This window comes from Podarcis raffonei, chromosome 12, assembly GCF_027172205.1.
Source record: "Podarcis raffonei isolate rPodRaf1 chromosome 12, rPodRaf1.pri, whole genome shotgun sequence".
NCBI classification, from domain to species: Eukaryota; Metazoa; Chordata; class Lepidosauria; order Squamata; family Lacertidae; genus Podarcis; species Podarcis raffonei.
In genome coordinates this window covers 20,302,989-20,316,801 of record NC_070613.1, presented here as the reverse complement: position 1 = coordinate 20,316,801, position 13,813 = coordinate 20,302,989, and the positions used below count along the sequence as shown (strand labels likewise).

At 38.5% G+C, this 13,813-nt stretch overlaps 1 protein-coding gene across 4 annotated transcripts in view; it reads left to right on the top strand.

Annotated features, from left to right (window-relative positions):
• WAC (WW domain containing adaptor with coiled-coil) overlaps positions 1–13,813 on the top strand; it is a 45,873-nt gene that overhangs the window by 18,497 nt on the left and 13,563 nt on the right. For all 4 annotated transcript variants that reach the window (XR_008333025.1, XM_053410594.1, XM_053410593.1 and 1 more), the window contains exons 4-8: positions 8,008–8,114; positions 8,824–8,939; positions 9,016–9,128; positions 10,806–11,123; positions 12,376–12,621. Coding sequence is in view for 3 of the 4 variants with exons in the window: in XM_053410594.1 (XP_053266569.1) it covers positions 8,008–8,114; positions 8,824–8,939; positions 9,016–9,128; positions 10,806–11,123; positions 12,376–12,621 (900 nt within the window). In the remaining variant the exon portion in view is untranslated. The remainder of the gene's footprint in view (positions 1–8,007; positions 8,115–8,823; positions 8,940–9,015; positions 9,129–10,805; positions 11,124–12,375; positions 12,622–13,813) is intronic.

Below are 13,813 nucleotides of genomic sequence, written 5' to 3'. Positions count from 1 at the left end.
TTTTTATAACTTCTGTTTTTGAACACGATACCTTAACATTTAAAAAATACTAGTCTGTTTAGACATGCTTACAAATAATAAAGAAAAACTGGTAGTCTTGAAAATGTGGCTTGAACAGATCACCTGACTTGGCTCTGGCCTAGAAGCCTCACCAAAGGCTTCTGCTAACTCTTGTGTCTTTTTCTTGGCATCAGTGGGAACCAAGCTAGTTAATACAACGTTGTGCTCTCTAGACTTTTATCTAGTGGTTGCTATGTTTCATAAAACTCTTTATATACCTTCTGTACAAAAGCAGGCACATTTACCTTTTTACTTCTGTACTATTTTTAATGATTTTCCAGGTTTTATCATTTAAGTGTTCTGATATTTTATGGGATTGCAATATTAAACCTATAGAAGTGTTTATAGAAATCAGCTTAAAGTAATTTAAGACTGCAATCATCTGCACACTTACAAGTAAGCTTGTGCAACACAGTTGGGTTTACTTATGCACAGTGTTCTGCTGTGCATTGTGTCTTCATATGAAGATGCTTCAGAACACATTTAACTATTTGAAGAAGCCTTTATTCAGATCTTTACTGTTGAAAGAAAAAGAAATATTGCACTTAAAATGACTGACATTTTATTACAGTGGAACCTAGGGTTACCTACCATCCTCCTTATGAATGCTTCAGGTAACGAGCTCTGCTAACCTGGAAGTAGATGCTCCTGGTTGCGAACTTTGCCCCGGGATGCGAGCAGAAGTCGTGCAGCGGCAGCGGGAGGCCCCATTAGTGAAAGTGTGCATCATGTTAAGAACAGTTTCAGGTTAAGAACAGACCTCTGGAACGAATTAAATTCATAACCAGAGGTACCACTGTATAGCATCTGTGGTTGAAAGTTTAAATTAAGCAAAACGTTTTCAACATTAGTTATTTGAGTTGTTAGTGATGAAGTTTGATACTATTTGGGAAGTCTAAACTCTAAAAGATCCAGTTGCTCTTTACACCAGGGGTGGCTAATCTGTAGCCCTCCAAATGTTGGACTCCAACCCCCATCTGCCACAACAAGCATGTTCAGGGGTTGGGGCTGAAGGGAATTGTAGTTCCATAACATCTTAAGGGTCAAAAGTTCTCCACGTCTGCTTTACATAGTTTAAGATGTGATAGTATTAGAAAACATCACTTCCTCCCTCATCCAACCATTTACATTGGTTAGAATTAATACTGTTGTACCTTTTAAGGCCACAGAAACATAATACAGACATTCAGCTTAATTATTATATATGATAGTAGTCCTTACCCATTTTATTGGCACCAATAAATCTCTTGCAGCTAAGGCTGTGATAGGGGAGTGATACTGGATTTATTTTCTAACAATAATTTGAATACTGTACGTGCAGATTAAAGATAATTCAGAACCAGAAAGAGGTTTGCTTGAAATATATTTCAGTGTACGAAGAGGAACAATTTCCTTTTCCTATTTGAACATGCTGCTTTGTAGCTAATAAAAATAATCACAGCTTATGTATGTGATAGCTTGGGCTGGCTTGCTCTTCTCGTCCTTTCATATGGCTGGAAGGTAGGTCTTCTGTTAAGTTTTGATTCACTTTCAAAGAAATTTGGTTTTGTGTTACATATGAATTTAGGAATGTGGCTTTCAGCTAACAGTGATTACCAGTGTTCTGGCAATGAGCTACAAAACCATAAATGACTTGGGGCCTTTATACCTGAAGAAGCACCCTGGAAGCGTTGATGGAGAGCTTCTGACCCTTGTTAGCATCCCATCTTTGTGTGTTGCACATAGTGTGATGTGGGAGAGAGCCTTCTCTTGTGGCACCCTGCTTGTAGAAAGTCTGTTTCACTTATATTTGACTTGCATTAGTCTTGTTTTCATTTTGGCACCAGGTTAAACTTGGTTATTTGCTTAAGCTTTAGTAATTGTTAATCTCACTGATTAATTTGTATTGACTGTTAATTGTATGTTAATATTATTTATTTTATCAACTCCTGGTTCATTGTTGGCTTTATTACAAGATTGGTGTATCCTGCCCTAAAATTCTCGGATAGAGGACATATTGATGTAAACTGTGGTGCTTAGCTCATACTTGATCTAAAGCCAAGATTCTTTGAAAGTGAAACTAAGCTCTGCAGAAGACTTCCTGACCCTGCAGAAGGAGCAGAGAAGTCCATGGACCTGATCGTTTCCCCTTGGTTTGTGGAGGTTCATGCTGAACCATGGTTTAGCATTTTATGCAAACCGGGCTTATATTTGCTTCATAATGGATCTTAATCTATGGTTTGCTGCTTTAAAATGCTTTTCTTGGAATTCTGTTGCTTCTTAGGCATTGCTATTTTGTCCTAGTCTTGCAAATGCACAATGTTTTCCAGTATGTGCAATACTGGACAGTTTGCCCCTAGACAATCGGGGGCTTTGCAGCTCAGTACAACATTAAAAATGCTGGAAGTTGATGGTTTCGAATAAAGAAAGAAATAGACAGTTTTCAGGTAAAATATTGCATACTCTCATTTTGTAAGGCTATGACACTCCTGGTTCTCAGTCTTAGGTGTGAAGTCTGCTGCATCTACATCATGGAGGTGTTTGGCTTCCTAAAATAAAGCTTAAAAGAGGAGTTATTTCTTTTCCAGAAGCTAGTTATGTCTGCACCTTTACAGAAGGTGTGTCCAGTGGTATATGCAAATGAGATTTCTGTTCTAGACCAGCCATTGTTCCTGCCTTGATGGCTATTGTTAATCCTTTTACCCAGAATCCAATAGCTGGATGAAATGGGTGTTAATCAGGGTTTGGGTGACATTGCATCAATCAATCTGGTGTGATGCATAAGACCCCCACCTTTTTCACTTTGCAAACCTAAAATTTCAGGGGTCTAGATCAGGGGTCAGCAACCTTTTTCAGCAGGGGGTCAGTCCACTCAGACCTTGTGGGGGGCCGGACTATCTATCTATCTATCTATCTATTTTAAAAAGCATGAACAAATCCCTATGCCCCACAAATAACCCAGAGATGTATTTTAAATAAAAGGACACATTCTACTCATGTGAAAACACCAGGCAGGCTCCACAAATAACCCAGAGATGCATTTTAAATAAAAGGACACGTTCTACTCATGTAAAACATGTTGGTTCCTGGACCGTTCCCAGGGCGGATTTAGAAGGCGATTGGGCTGAATCTGGCCCCTGGGCCTTAGTTTGCCTACCCATGGTCTAGAGTGAGGCAACTGAGTTCTGTAGCATAGACACTGTGAGATTGGTGCTATCTGGTGTGTTCCTGCTGTCTTGAGAGATTATAACGGGTTCCCTCAATCATTGTCACACTAGAGCAGTGGTTTTCAGCCAGGGTGCCATGGCACCCTGGGGTGCCTTGAATGATGGTCAGGGGTGCCACGGCCAACACTAGCCTGTCCCTCCCTCCCTCCCATGCGCTCTTGCGTCTCTGCCTTCCAAAGGCTTGCACAGCTGTTTGTTGCAGCAGCCCTGTCTCAGGCAAATGGTGCCTCAGGGGCTGGTTGTCAGGAGTAAGCAAGCAAGCGGACAGACAAGTCCCAGGCCTCTGTGGGGCAATGTGAGGAGACATCTTTCTTTGGGGCAGGGGCGGGGCAGCTCAGAGACCAGCTACCTGGAGGACTCCCAAGGAGAGGGAAGAGGAGCAGAGGCTGAGGGAATACTCCACTAGGAGGGTGTTCTAAAAAGGGTGAGAGGCTGCTAGCTCTGAAGGCAAGGGGTGACATAACTGGGCACCTGAGTCCCGCAGGGGTGCCGCAGAAAGAATATAGTTGGTCAAAGGAGCCGTGGACTCAAAAAGGTTGAAAACCTCTGCACTAGAGGATAACTGCCAGCTCACTGCCCTTCAGTTGCTATGGAGAGTGTTAGATGTTTTCCCTGTCAGAACAGACAGGGTTAAGAGCACTTTGGGCAGAAAGATTGTATAGTCTTCTAGATGAAGAGTTTCTTGCTCTTTTTTTGTATGAAGGCACTAGAGATTTAGGATCCGTATTAGAGCAATGACTGGCTATCTTCCAGGGCCTCAAAAGCCACTGGGATGTTTCCAAACGCAACAGCAAAAGAACCTGTTGGTTCCTCTAGAGAGCGCCCGTCAAATTTGAATTGCCTCATGAGTTTTCATGAGGATGCAAGGTTTCTTTTCATGCCTCTGTGATATTTATATTTGGAAGCATTTTTTAAGTGTAGCAAGACAGAGTCCCAGTTTGCTCTTCTGAATAGCTGCAGTCCAAAATAGGTGAATGAATAAATTTACATTGTGAATTATTGAGGAGTTTGAAGGGTTTCCCTAAAGAACGGCCTTGCAGTTACCTTGCTAAGTAAAAATTAAAGATGAGCTTGTTTTTATCCCAACTTTCATGAGGCTTCTGTCTTATCCATTTCAGTGGCATAATCACCTCTCTTTTTACCAGAGTTTCAGTTCCCTGGCTAAAGGAACTCCTGGAATAATAATAATAACAATAATAATTCAATTTATTACCTGCCCTTCATCATCAGGTTCCGGGGTGAGTTCGAACAATTTTAAATTCAATTTTAAAACCGTGAAATCATAGCTTGGTATAGGGCTTAATTCTCTGTATTGTATGTGTAATACACCTTTTAATTATATATTATGCTGAAATCCTAAGAAGGAATGAGAAAACTCACTCCTGTTAGCGAATGGGCTTGACTGTATCAGGTGTGTACACCAAGGGGGGCGGGGATTATGTTTGTTGCTTGCGGAGAGCACAGAGTGTTTTCTATTGTACCATATCAGATAGCGACTTGGTATTCTCTTAATATTTTCCTCAATATTAAGGAATGTGCTTGGTAAATGAAATCTGGAATTCACAGTGTCCAGCCTGTTTTCTGGGTCTTCATGCCTTGATTACTTCATCTTAGTATTGTGAGCTTCTTAAATCCATATGTTGTATTTTAGCAAAAGTAGAGACTGGTGGAGTGAACCTGTTAATAGGCAAGCTTCCTGTAGAAAGACTTTCCTGTTGAAGAGCTTCTGGACTGTTGCCTCTTTTTCTCCTGTTTTGTCCAGTGGAGCCTTTCTTACATTGATTTAAATCAGGGTTTCTGAACTTCTGAGTTCATTGTCTCCGTGTTGAACTTTTAAAGTTGCCATCAACCCACACTTTACATACTAGGAATGTAAAGGAAATAAACTAAAGGAATAACAGCATGTATTCAACTTTTATTAGTTATCCATCACTATTACTAGGAATATCAAATATAAGAAAGGGAAATAGAACAAGTGAAAATAATGATGAAACCATTCCATTCTGTACATGCTGTTTATTTCTGAGCTTAATAGTTTCTATTTTTTTGCTCTGTACCATGCTCTGTACCATGTAGGGTATGTTACACCCCTAAGAGTGCTGTTAGACTCAGGTCCTGCTTGCATGCTTCCCACAAGCATCTGCTTGGCCACTGTGAGAACAGGATGCTGGACTACATGGACAGTTTCCCTGATCCAGCAGGTTGTTATGTTCTTATTGCCCTTTACGACCCCATGGTCTTTATTCACATCCTCTATTGTCCCATTTACCCCAGGAGGTCAATATAAACTGCTTTGAGAAACCCAGAATTAAATTACAGGGTGGAATTGCCCTGTTTTTCCTCTTCCCCAACCCTAGAGTTTCACATTCCTATTATATATTTATTTATAAATTTATTCATAAAATGTTTGTTAAAAGTATGTATCAAACTTGAACTTTTCACATCAAGAGCAAATTTGATATCCTTTTGATTCAGTGAGTGCGTGACACATTATCATCTTTATATGCTAGCAAATGAAACTTGCATTTTGCTAATATGAGCAGAGGTTTTCCCAAATCCAAGTCTAATTCAAATCTATAGATAAGTGCTTGAATTCTACCAGGGTGAATTGATGTAAATTAAATAATGATTTAAATCAGCAAGAGAAAAAGTTGGAGTTCCCACTGATACGGCATATATTTCTTAAAACTTAATGGTGTTTTATTTTACAACTAACAATAGTTACTGTATTTATCTGTGTATAAGACCGTCATTCTCCCCAAAAAAGCTTAACATGTTTGGGTGCAGTAAATATATTGGTGCTTTGAATATTTAATAAAAAAAGCGAAGTTGCTCTGTTTGAAGTTAAAATATTGATTTCTTAATTTTGGGTTCAAAAAAATAGGGGTTGTCTTATACATGGGGGCTTCTTATACACGGGAAGATATGGTATTTTCTTACAACCAGGCCTTTCATCTATTTATTTCATGTTATACATCTTACAGACTTCGTTTTTTTAAAAAAACAAAAACAAAAAAACAACAACCCCCATATAGTTCAAAATATTGCTGTACAAGTCTCTCCTATGACTTGCAGCCATGACAATTGATTAAGTACATCAGATTTATTTTTATTTTCTTTCTAGTTATGCTCCTTTATATTTCACTTTGCCTTGGCTTTGCAACCCTTTGGTTGCAAAGTAGCAACCAAAAATGAAATACCAGTGACTGATAATTACTGGCAGACTAGAGCAGTTTATATTTACAAGGTGATGGTGGTTATGTTGAGCTGGTACAGTGTAAGGGCAATATTCTACCAACTTCTCCATCAGCATAAGAATTGCCACTAGCACAATGAGACTTCGCCCTTCCCCCCCCCCCCCATGCACACCCCACCACCCCACCATTTCCCTGAATCTGCTCTGGGGGGTTGGGGAGAATCTAGAACAGATTTAAAGGGGTGTACGAGAAGGGGGATAGTTCTTCTGTGCAAGCAGACAGCTTTGTGCTGATGAAACTACTTAGCACTAAATTGAATACAATCCTAAGTATTCATATGTGAGAAATGATCAAATTGGTTCTTTTACATAAAAGTCCTTTGGCTCAAATGTATCTAATACAGGGTCTTGATTTGGCTTAGAGATTAACTGTAGTGCTTATATCTAGATATTTAATATTAACTTATTTAAAAGAAACATTGGCTGAAATCCAACACCATGTGAGTTGGCATCTGCAATCTGACTACCCCTTCCTCTTCTGTCTGCCTGCACTGTCTGCCTGCAGTCCCCCACCCACCTGCTCCAGAGGTTTGAACAAGGCATAGTGTCAAGGGTTAGCTGCAGAGGGAAGAGAAAAAAGGAAAATTGTGTTGTGCAAGCAGAAGTCTGTAACATTGGCAGATACACAACTGAATATCACCCTTAGTATATATACTTAAAAAGCAACACACACCATTTTTATCCACCCTAATTCTTACAGCCCAGCATTTGTGAGTGTGTCTTTGAGCTTATATTGCAGTGGTGGTCTTTAAGGCATACTTAATATTCTACATTTGACTCCCAGATTTTATAATGCTCCGATTTTAGATTGTTCTAGTGGCGAATGTGTTGACCTACATTTATGCTAACTTGTAGGTTTCAGAATAGAAATGGCCTGGCCATTTTGAAGTACACATAGTATTTTCTCATTTGGAAGGATTCTTGTACAAATAAGTTGCCTAGTAGTATTTCATGGATTGTTGTAATTTAGCTGTCAATGTGGTACTAGGATTACTTTTGAATTAGGTGCTCCCATTTTGAGTGAGAAAAATGCACATTTCCTACTTTTATAGTAATTGCTGTTTTTTGGATAATGATGTATATACTTCAGCACTCTGGATCATGTGAAAATGCCCTACTTTGAAATCTCTGTAAATAGGTAGTCTCAGATATTATTATGTATGAAAAACAGACTTAAATGGATTTTAAATGCCTTAATATAGATATAGGTTGAACAGTAAGTTTCTCTTTGTGTCTTGTAGAAGTTTGAGTCTTGTTTAGGTAAAATCCTTTCTTTTCATTGGTTATATAGCAACTTTACAGGCTAATCCTATTTAGCTGAGCTAACAGAGCCATGTATAATTTTTAAGGGAACAGGAAGCACTTGTACAAATCAATACATATCAGGAATATAATTTTATATTGGTCTGTCATCTGCTACATGATATAGTAAGCGTTTTTACTTTTATCTGAAATTTAATATAAACTTTTAATTTTATTTTTTAGGGACCAGTTATTCTCCACAAGAAAATTCTCATAACCATAGTGCTCTTCATAGCTCAAATTCACACTCTTCTAATCCTAGCAATAATCCAAGTAAAACATCAGATGCAGTAAGTATGGTGAATCATGCAACTTTGTTTTACTTTACCCACAGACAGTGCTTTCTCTGGCTAATTTTCAATTAATGCAAATTATTAGAGCAAGACTGGTCAGACTGTGTTCCACATTCAGTATTTGAGTTCATAGCACGTAATTTGAGTGATAAATACACATTTCAGAAAGCTATTCTCTTGCATATTGTTTTGAACCCATTGTTTCTTCAAGTCTATTACGGCAGTAGGTTTAAAAACTCTGGCAAATAGAACATCCATGAATGAAGATGTAGGTGTACTGTTGGAAATATTTTTACCCATTGCAGATGTAACATTGGTGTGTGTTTAGGGAATAGACTATGGGATTGTGCATTCTGTCCCTTGATTTGTCTGATTGAATGTTCAATTCCAATTTAAAGAAATTTGGACAATCCCAGATTCCTTTTCACAACATTTATTCAACTCAGTTTGGAAACGGAATTTGGATTGCCCTCAGATTGAGCTAGAAGTAATTATGATCAGATTTAAACCAAGGTAGGTGGGAAGGCATGCACAAAAACATGACCCAGTGCTGGCATTGTCTGCACTGACCTTAATCTCTATGAACACAAGGGTTCCTCTTACTAAATTAAAGTATATGTTAAAGGACAAACTGGAAAGAGGGGTGGGGTTTTTTGGGTATAATATATTAAGCTGATTCCATCACTTTTGCCCTCCCTCCCCCAAGTCCTATGATTCTGCAGATGACTGGTCTGAGCACATTAGTTCTTCTGGCAAAAAGTACTACTATAACTGCCGAACAGAAGTTTCCCAGTGGGAAAAACCAAAAGAATGGCTTGAAAGGTAAGTACTAATATAATAGGTGAACTGCAGTGTTGTACACTTGATATGATTTAACTGTTTGCTTTTTCCTCTCCAGAGAGCAGAGACAAAAAGAAGCAAGCAAAATATCTGTCAACAGTTTCCCAAAAGACAGAGATTACAGGAGAGAGGTGATGCAGGCAACTGCTGCTAGTGGGTTTGCTAGTGGAAGTATGTATGTTTTAATACAATAAAAAAAGCTGCCTATCCATTTTCTATGCTTTGTCAGTAATTTCACATCAAAACAATTTTTACAGATATGCTAGACTTTATATGTGTTTTCTTGATGTACTTGTGCCTGATTCTTGCATAGACACTGAAATGGTTCCTGTGATTTATTTTATGAGCATGAATTGTACTCACAGCCCTTGCACAAAGCACCATAAACTGGTGCTTTCCCCCTTTTCTTCAATGACAAGTTCAGCAGCATGTCTAAAGTTCTCTGTTTGGATTGAGAATCAAGGTTGCTTTGTGTATTTATTAATTTCAAAAATGGGTCAGTTTAGGAATTGTTATAAATATTGCACATTCCACCTTTCTCATGAATTTCAAGCACAATTGTAATGTCAGTATTAAAGCATACTGAAGATGAAACCTTTTGTTTTTATATTAAAAATATTCTCCTATGTCCCTTTACAAGTTCAATGTTGTCCCTTTACAACTTCAATGTTGTGTAGGTTTGAATACTAATGCTTCTGAGTTTTCAAACTTGGAGTAATTAATTTAGAGATGTGTCATTAGTTTTTATTATTTCATGCTGGAATACTGGATGCAAGAAGTAATGCCATTGCTTCTCAAGAATATTTTAGCAGCTTGTCCCCAGAAATGGTAGTTCCACCTCCCTCAGAAGCTGAGGGGGCCTGGGAGAGGGCAATCCTTGTGGCTGCCCCTCTTTCCTCCCCACAGAGTTGCATTTGGTTTCTTCACTATGTTCCTTTTTGCAAATGTTGAAGATACATCTCATTCCCCTAGCCTTTTGACACCTGAGATGTGAGTTTCCTGTAATTGGAATCTGTTTTAACTTTTTAAATTTATTATGAAGTGTTTGGATTGGGCTGTTCTTCTTGCAAAAGACTCAGGCAGGAGCACATAATTGTGTGAGGTAGACTGCTTCTCAGTTTTTTCCTCCTGCCTAGGACAGAGCTCTCACTATTTTGTTGGCTGTTAGTCAGCTGAGCCCTCTTTAACTCCTTTCTTTGTTATTCTTGGTTACTTAGTAATCTTCCTTTTCTTTAGTTGTAGGATACTTTTTCCTGTCTTTGTTACTGTTTGGTGTCTGTCCATTTTTTTACTGTTTGGTTTCTGTCCTTTTATTTGTCCTCCACTCAGGTAAAAACAACAACCCATGTCTCCTTGCTAAATATCTTTTGCTATTTTATGCTCAGTGTTTTACTTCTATTTAATTCTTTACTTCTGGTCTTTGTTTCTTGTCGCTGGCCGTTTCCGTTTTGGCGGTGCCTTTGACACCTAAGAAGTGTGTTTCTGGGGCCCACTCAATTCCTGTGATTGGAATCTGTTTTAACTGTTTTTAATTTTATATTTTGTGAAAAAAACCCCGGACCTACTGATAATAAATTTAACAACAACAACAAATAATGGAATTTGGTACTGAGGCACTGAAACCTTTGTAGTGTGGCATTTGTAGATATAATATGAATATTAGAAAAGTTAAATTTGATAAGTACATCACAGCATTGAGTATTTTATGAAATAATGTTCATTCTTCACAATTGGAGCTAGAATAGGATTAAAGTTCAGTAAATGCAGATATATTTACTTGGTCAGTACTGGAGCTCTAATTTGGTCTTTTCCGTTTCTCATTGCAACATTGTGAATGATAAACAAAAGTGGAAGAGAAGCATTCCAGTGATGCCGCTAATATGCTCCCACAGAATATTTTGTCTCAGACAAGCAGACACAACGACAGAGACTACAGACTGCCAAGAACAGAGACTCACAGTAGTTCGACCCCAGTACAGCATCCCATCAAAACAGTGGTTCACCCATCTACTACCCCAAGTTCTGTTCCACCTAGTCCATTTTCTCTACAGTCTGACCACCAGCCAAAGAAATCGTTTGATGCAAATGGAGCATCTTCCTTATCAAAACTGCCTACACCCACCTCTTCCATCCCTTCACAGAAAACTGAGAGAAAAAGTTTGTCAGGTAAAAATGTTTTTGGCTTCTCCATGTTGTTAGGTCAGATAACTAGAATACACAACCTTTAGAGCTGTAGCCTGCTTGCCCTATGCAGAGGAGTTGAGGTTTACATTAACCATGAATTTAAATTCTTGTACAAGACATAGAGCTCCAGGTCATATATTTGGTTGTCACCTAATGACATGTGTTGCTGTTTTTATTTTTTTTGACATGACATTTTCAGTGATGTACTCATTTTCTTATATCTGAAAAGTATGCTTAAACATCAAATTGCTTCAAGCCTTTTCAGGAAAGCATAAGTGGTATAACTAGCTTGTTTGACATATTTGTGTGATTAGTATTCCTACACAGCCTCTCTGAAGCCACTGTGTTAAGAGATCTTGACACCTGGCATTGAAACTTTAGAATACTGTGGGATGTATATGATTGGTGCTCTTGTGTAAGTACAAGGTCTGATCCAGCAATGTCCAATAATGGGGGAGAACGAGAGATTTTTGTCTAGGCCTACCCCCCTCCACCTGTACGTACATAATTTCATTTGTGTATTCTGAAGTCTCTGATATTCTCCAACATCAGGATACCTGACCAAATAAACTCTAATTTTGAACCTGTTTGACAACTGTGTGTCCTGTTCCTTGCTGATACCATCCAAATTATGTATGCTTACAATACTGTACAAACCCATACATTAAGGTTTTGCGGGTGCCACCAAATCCTACAGGTAACATTGGTGGTGCTTTGCCCTTTCAGGAGTGATATAAAGACATTAGAAACAGGCTTTGGGTCTAAATTCAGGAACTGTATCAGTTACACTGTCTACAGGCATTATTAGATTTTTATGTTAAATATTAATAGTTTGAGCACAGGATGTTTGAGAGTTTGATAGATATTTTTTTTCTGACAGTGCACAAAGTTTAGCAGATGTCCTAGGGTGTGCACGACATCTTTCACAAGCACAACACACCCATTGAATTTGCTATGTGCTGAGAAGTAGAATGGCTGTTGCATGAGTGGGCTGCCACAAATATCACCCTTTGCTTTTACTTTGTAGCATTGTTTTTATCTCATTAACCACTTTGGAAATCCAAGTGTTCTGTAATGCATTTTTTTTAAAAAAAACCCTATATAATGGGAGAAATTTAAAACTAGCCACAAAATTTTGTATAATTTTGGCAAGTTTGATTTATTACTGGATTTAGAGTATGTGAAAGAATATGGGTTATGATGGGAAGAAACATAAATATCTCTGTTTCTTCAGAATCTATGTCAATGGACAAGTCTCTATCCCACTCGTGCACAACTCCTTCCACATCATCTGCTTCTGGGCTGAATCCAGCTTCTGCACCAACTTCATCGGCTTCAACAGTTCCTGTTTCACCTGTCTCACAATCCCCAATTCCTCCATTACTTCAGGACCCAAATCTCCTTCGACAGTTACTACCTGCTCTTCAAGCCACATTGCAGCTTAACAATTCAAGTGTAGATATATCCAAAATAAATGAAGGTAAGACAGATTTTTAATAGTTTGTCCTAATACTGTATTGAACAAAGTGACTACATATCTAGAAGTTACACTTCTACATAAGGTAGATTTAAAGTGTTAGCTTAATGCAATGACTGTATTGTGCACTTGTTTTCAGAACGAATGTTACCTTTGCAAATATGTGTCCAAGCGAACATTTACTAAGGTGATGGGCAGGAAGGAAAGATTTACAGGGATGAATTAGAGACATAGAGACTGACTTGGCAAAATATGAGGGAGTGGCATTTGTAGGGGAGAATCCAGCTGGTGATTCCCTGCTATAAATGCCTGCCACTGTATTCGTGTAACATGACAAATGGGGTTGGGAACCTCCATGTTTTTCTGCCTTTTATCTTGCATGAAGCCAAGACTGGCTGTATTAATGAATTTGAAATTATTTTCAATGTACTATTTGCATTGAGCTTAGGGGAAAGTGGGGACAACAAATGGAACTACTTGCATTTCAGCCAGTGAAAGTTGATTAACATCTTAAATTTGATTTTAGTACAGTGCATTTTAAACTGCAGTGCTGAACTTAACCATTGAACCCAGTGTGGCATACATCTTAGTAGAACGCACACAGGATTGCACTACTGCAGATCCCTGCAGATTCCTACAATTGCTGCTGCACTTACAGGAATAATGTGTACAATTCTGGTCACTGCAGCTCAAAAGATAGTTCTGGAAACCGGGATATTCAGGACTTTTTAGTTTTGGGGAAATGGAAAGTAGAGGAAGTCATGATAGAGGAGAATAAAAATGTGTAGACTGGAGAAAGTGGATAGAGAGAAGTTTTTCTCCCTTAACATTCAATGAAACGGAATGTTGGAAGATTCAGGACCAAAAAAATAATAGTGCCACTTCGCATAATACACAGTCTTATCCTCCATTACTTTGTCATTTAACTATCAGTGGCTGTTAGTCACGATGTCTATGTTCTGCCTCTACTGTTTGTGGCAGTATACATCTGAATACCAGTTGATAGAGAACAGAAACGGGGAGAGTACTGCTGCTCTCATGTGCTGCTTTTGGGCTTTCCTTAAACATCTTGTTGGCCACAGAGAGAACAGGATTCTTACTAGAGGTACCTTTGGTCTGCTGCAGCAGGGGTGCTCTTAGGTTCTTATGAGAAACTGGATCAGGATCTTAGTTTTAGGGAATAGTATTTTCTTTC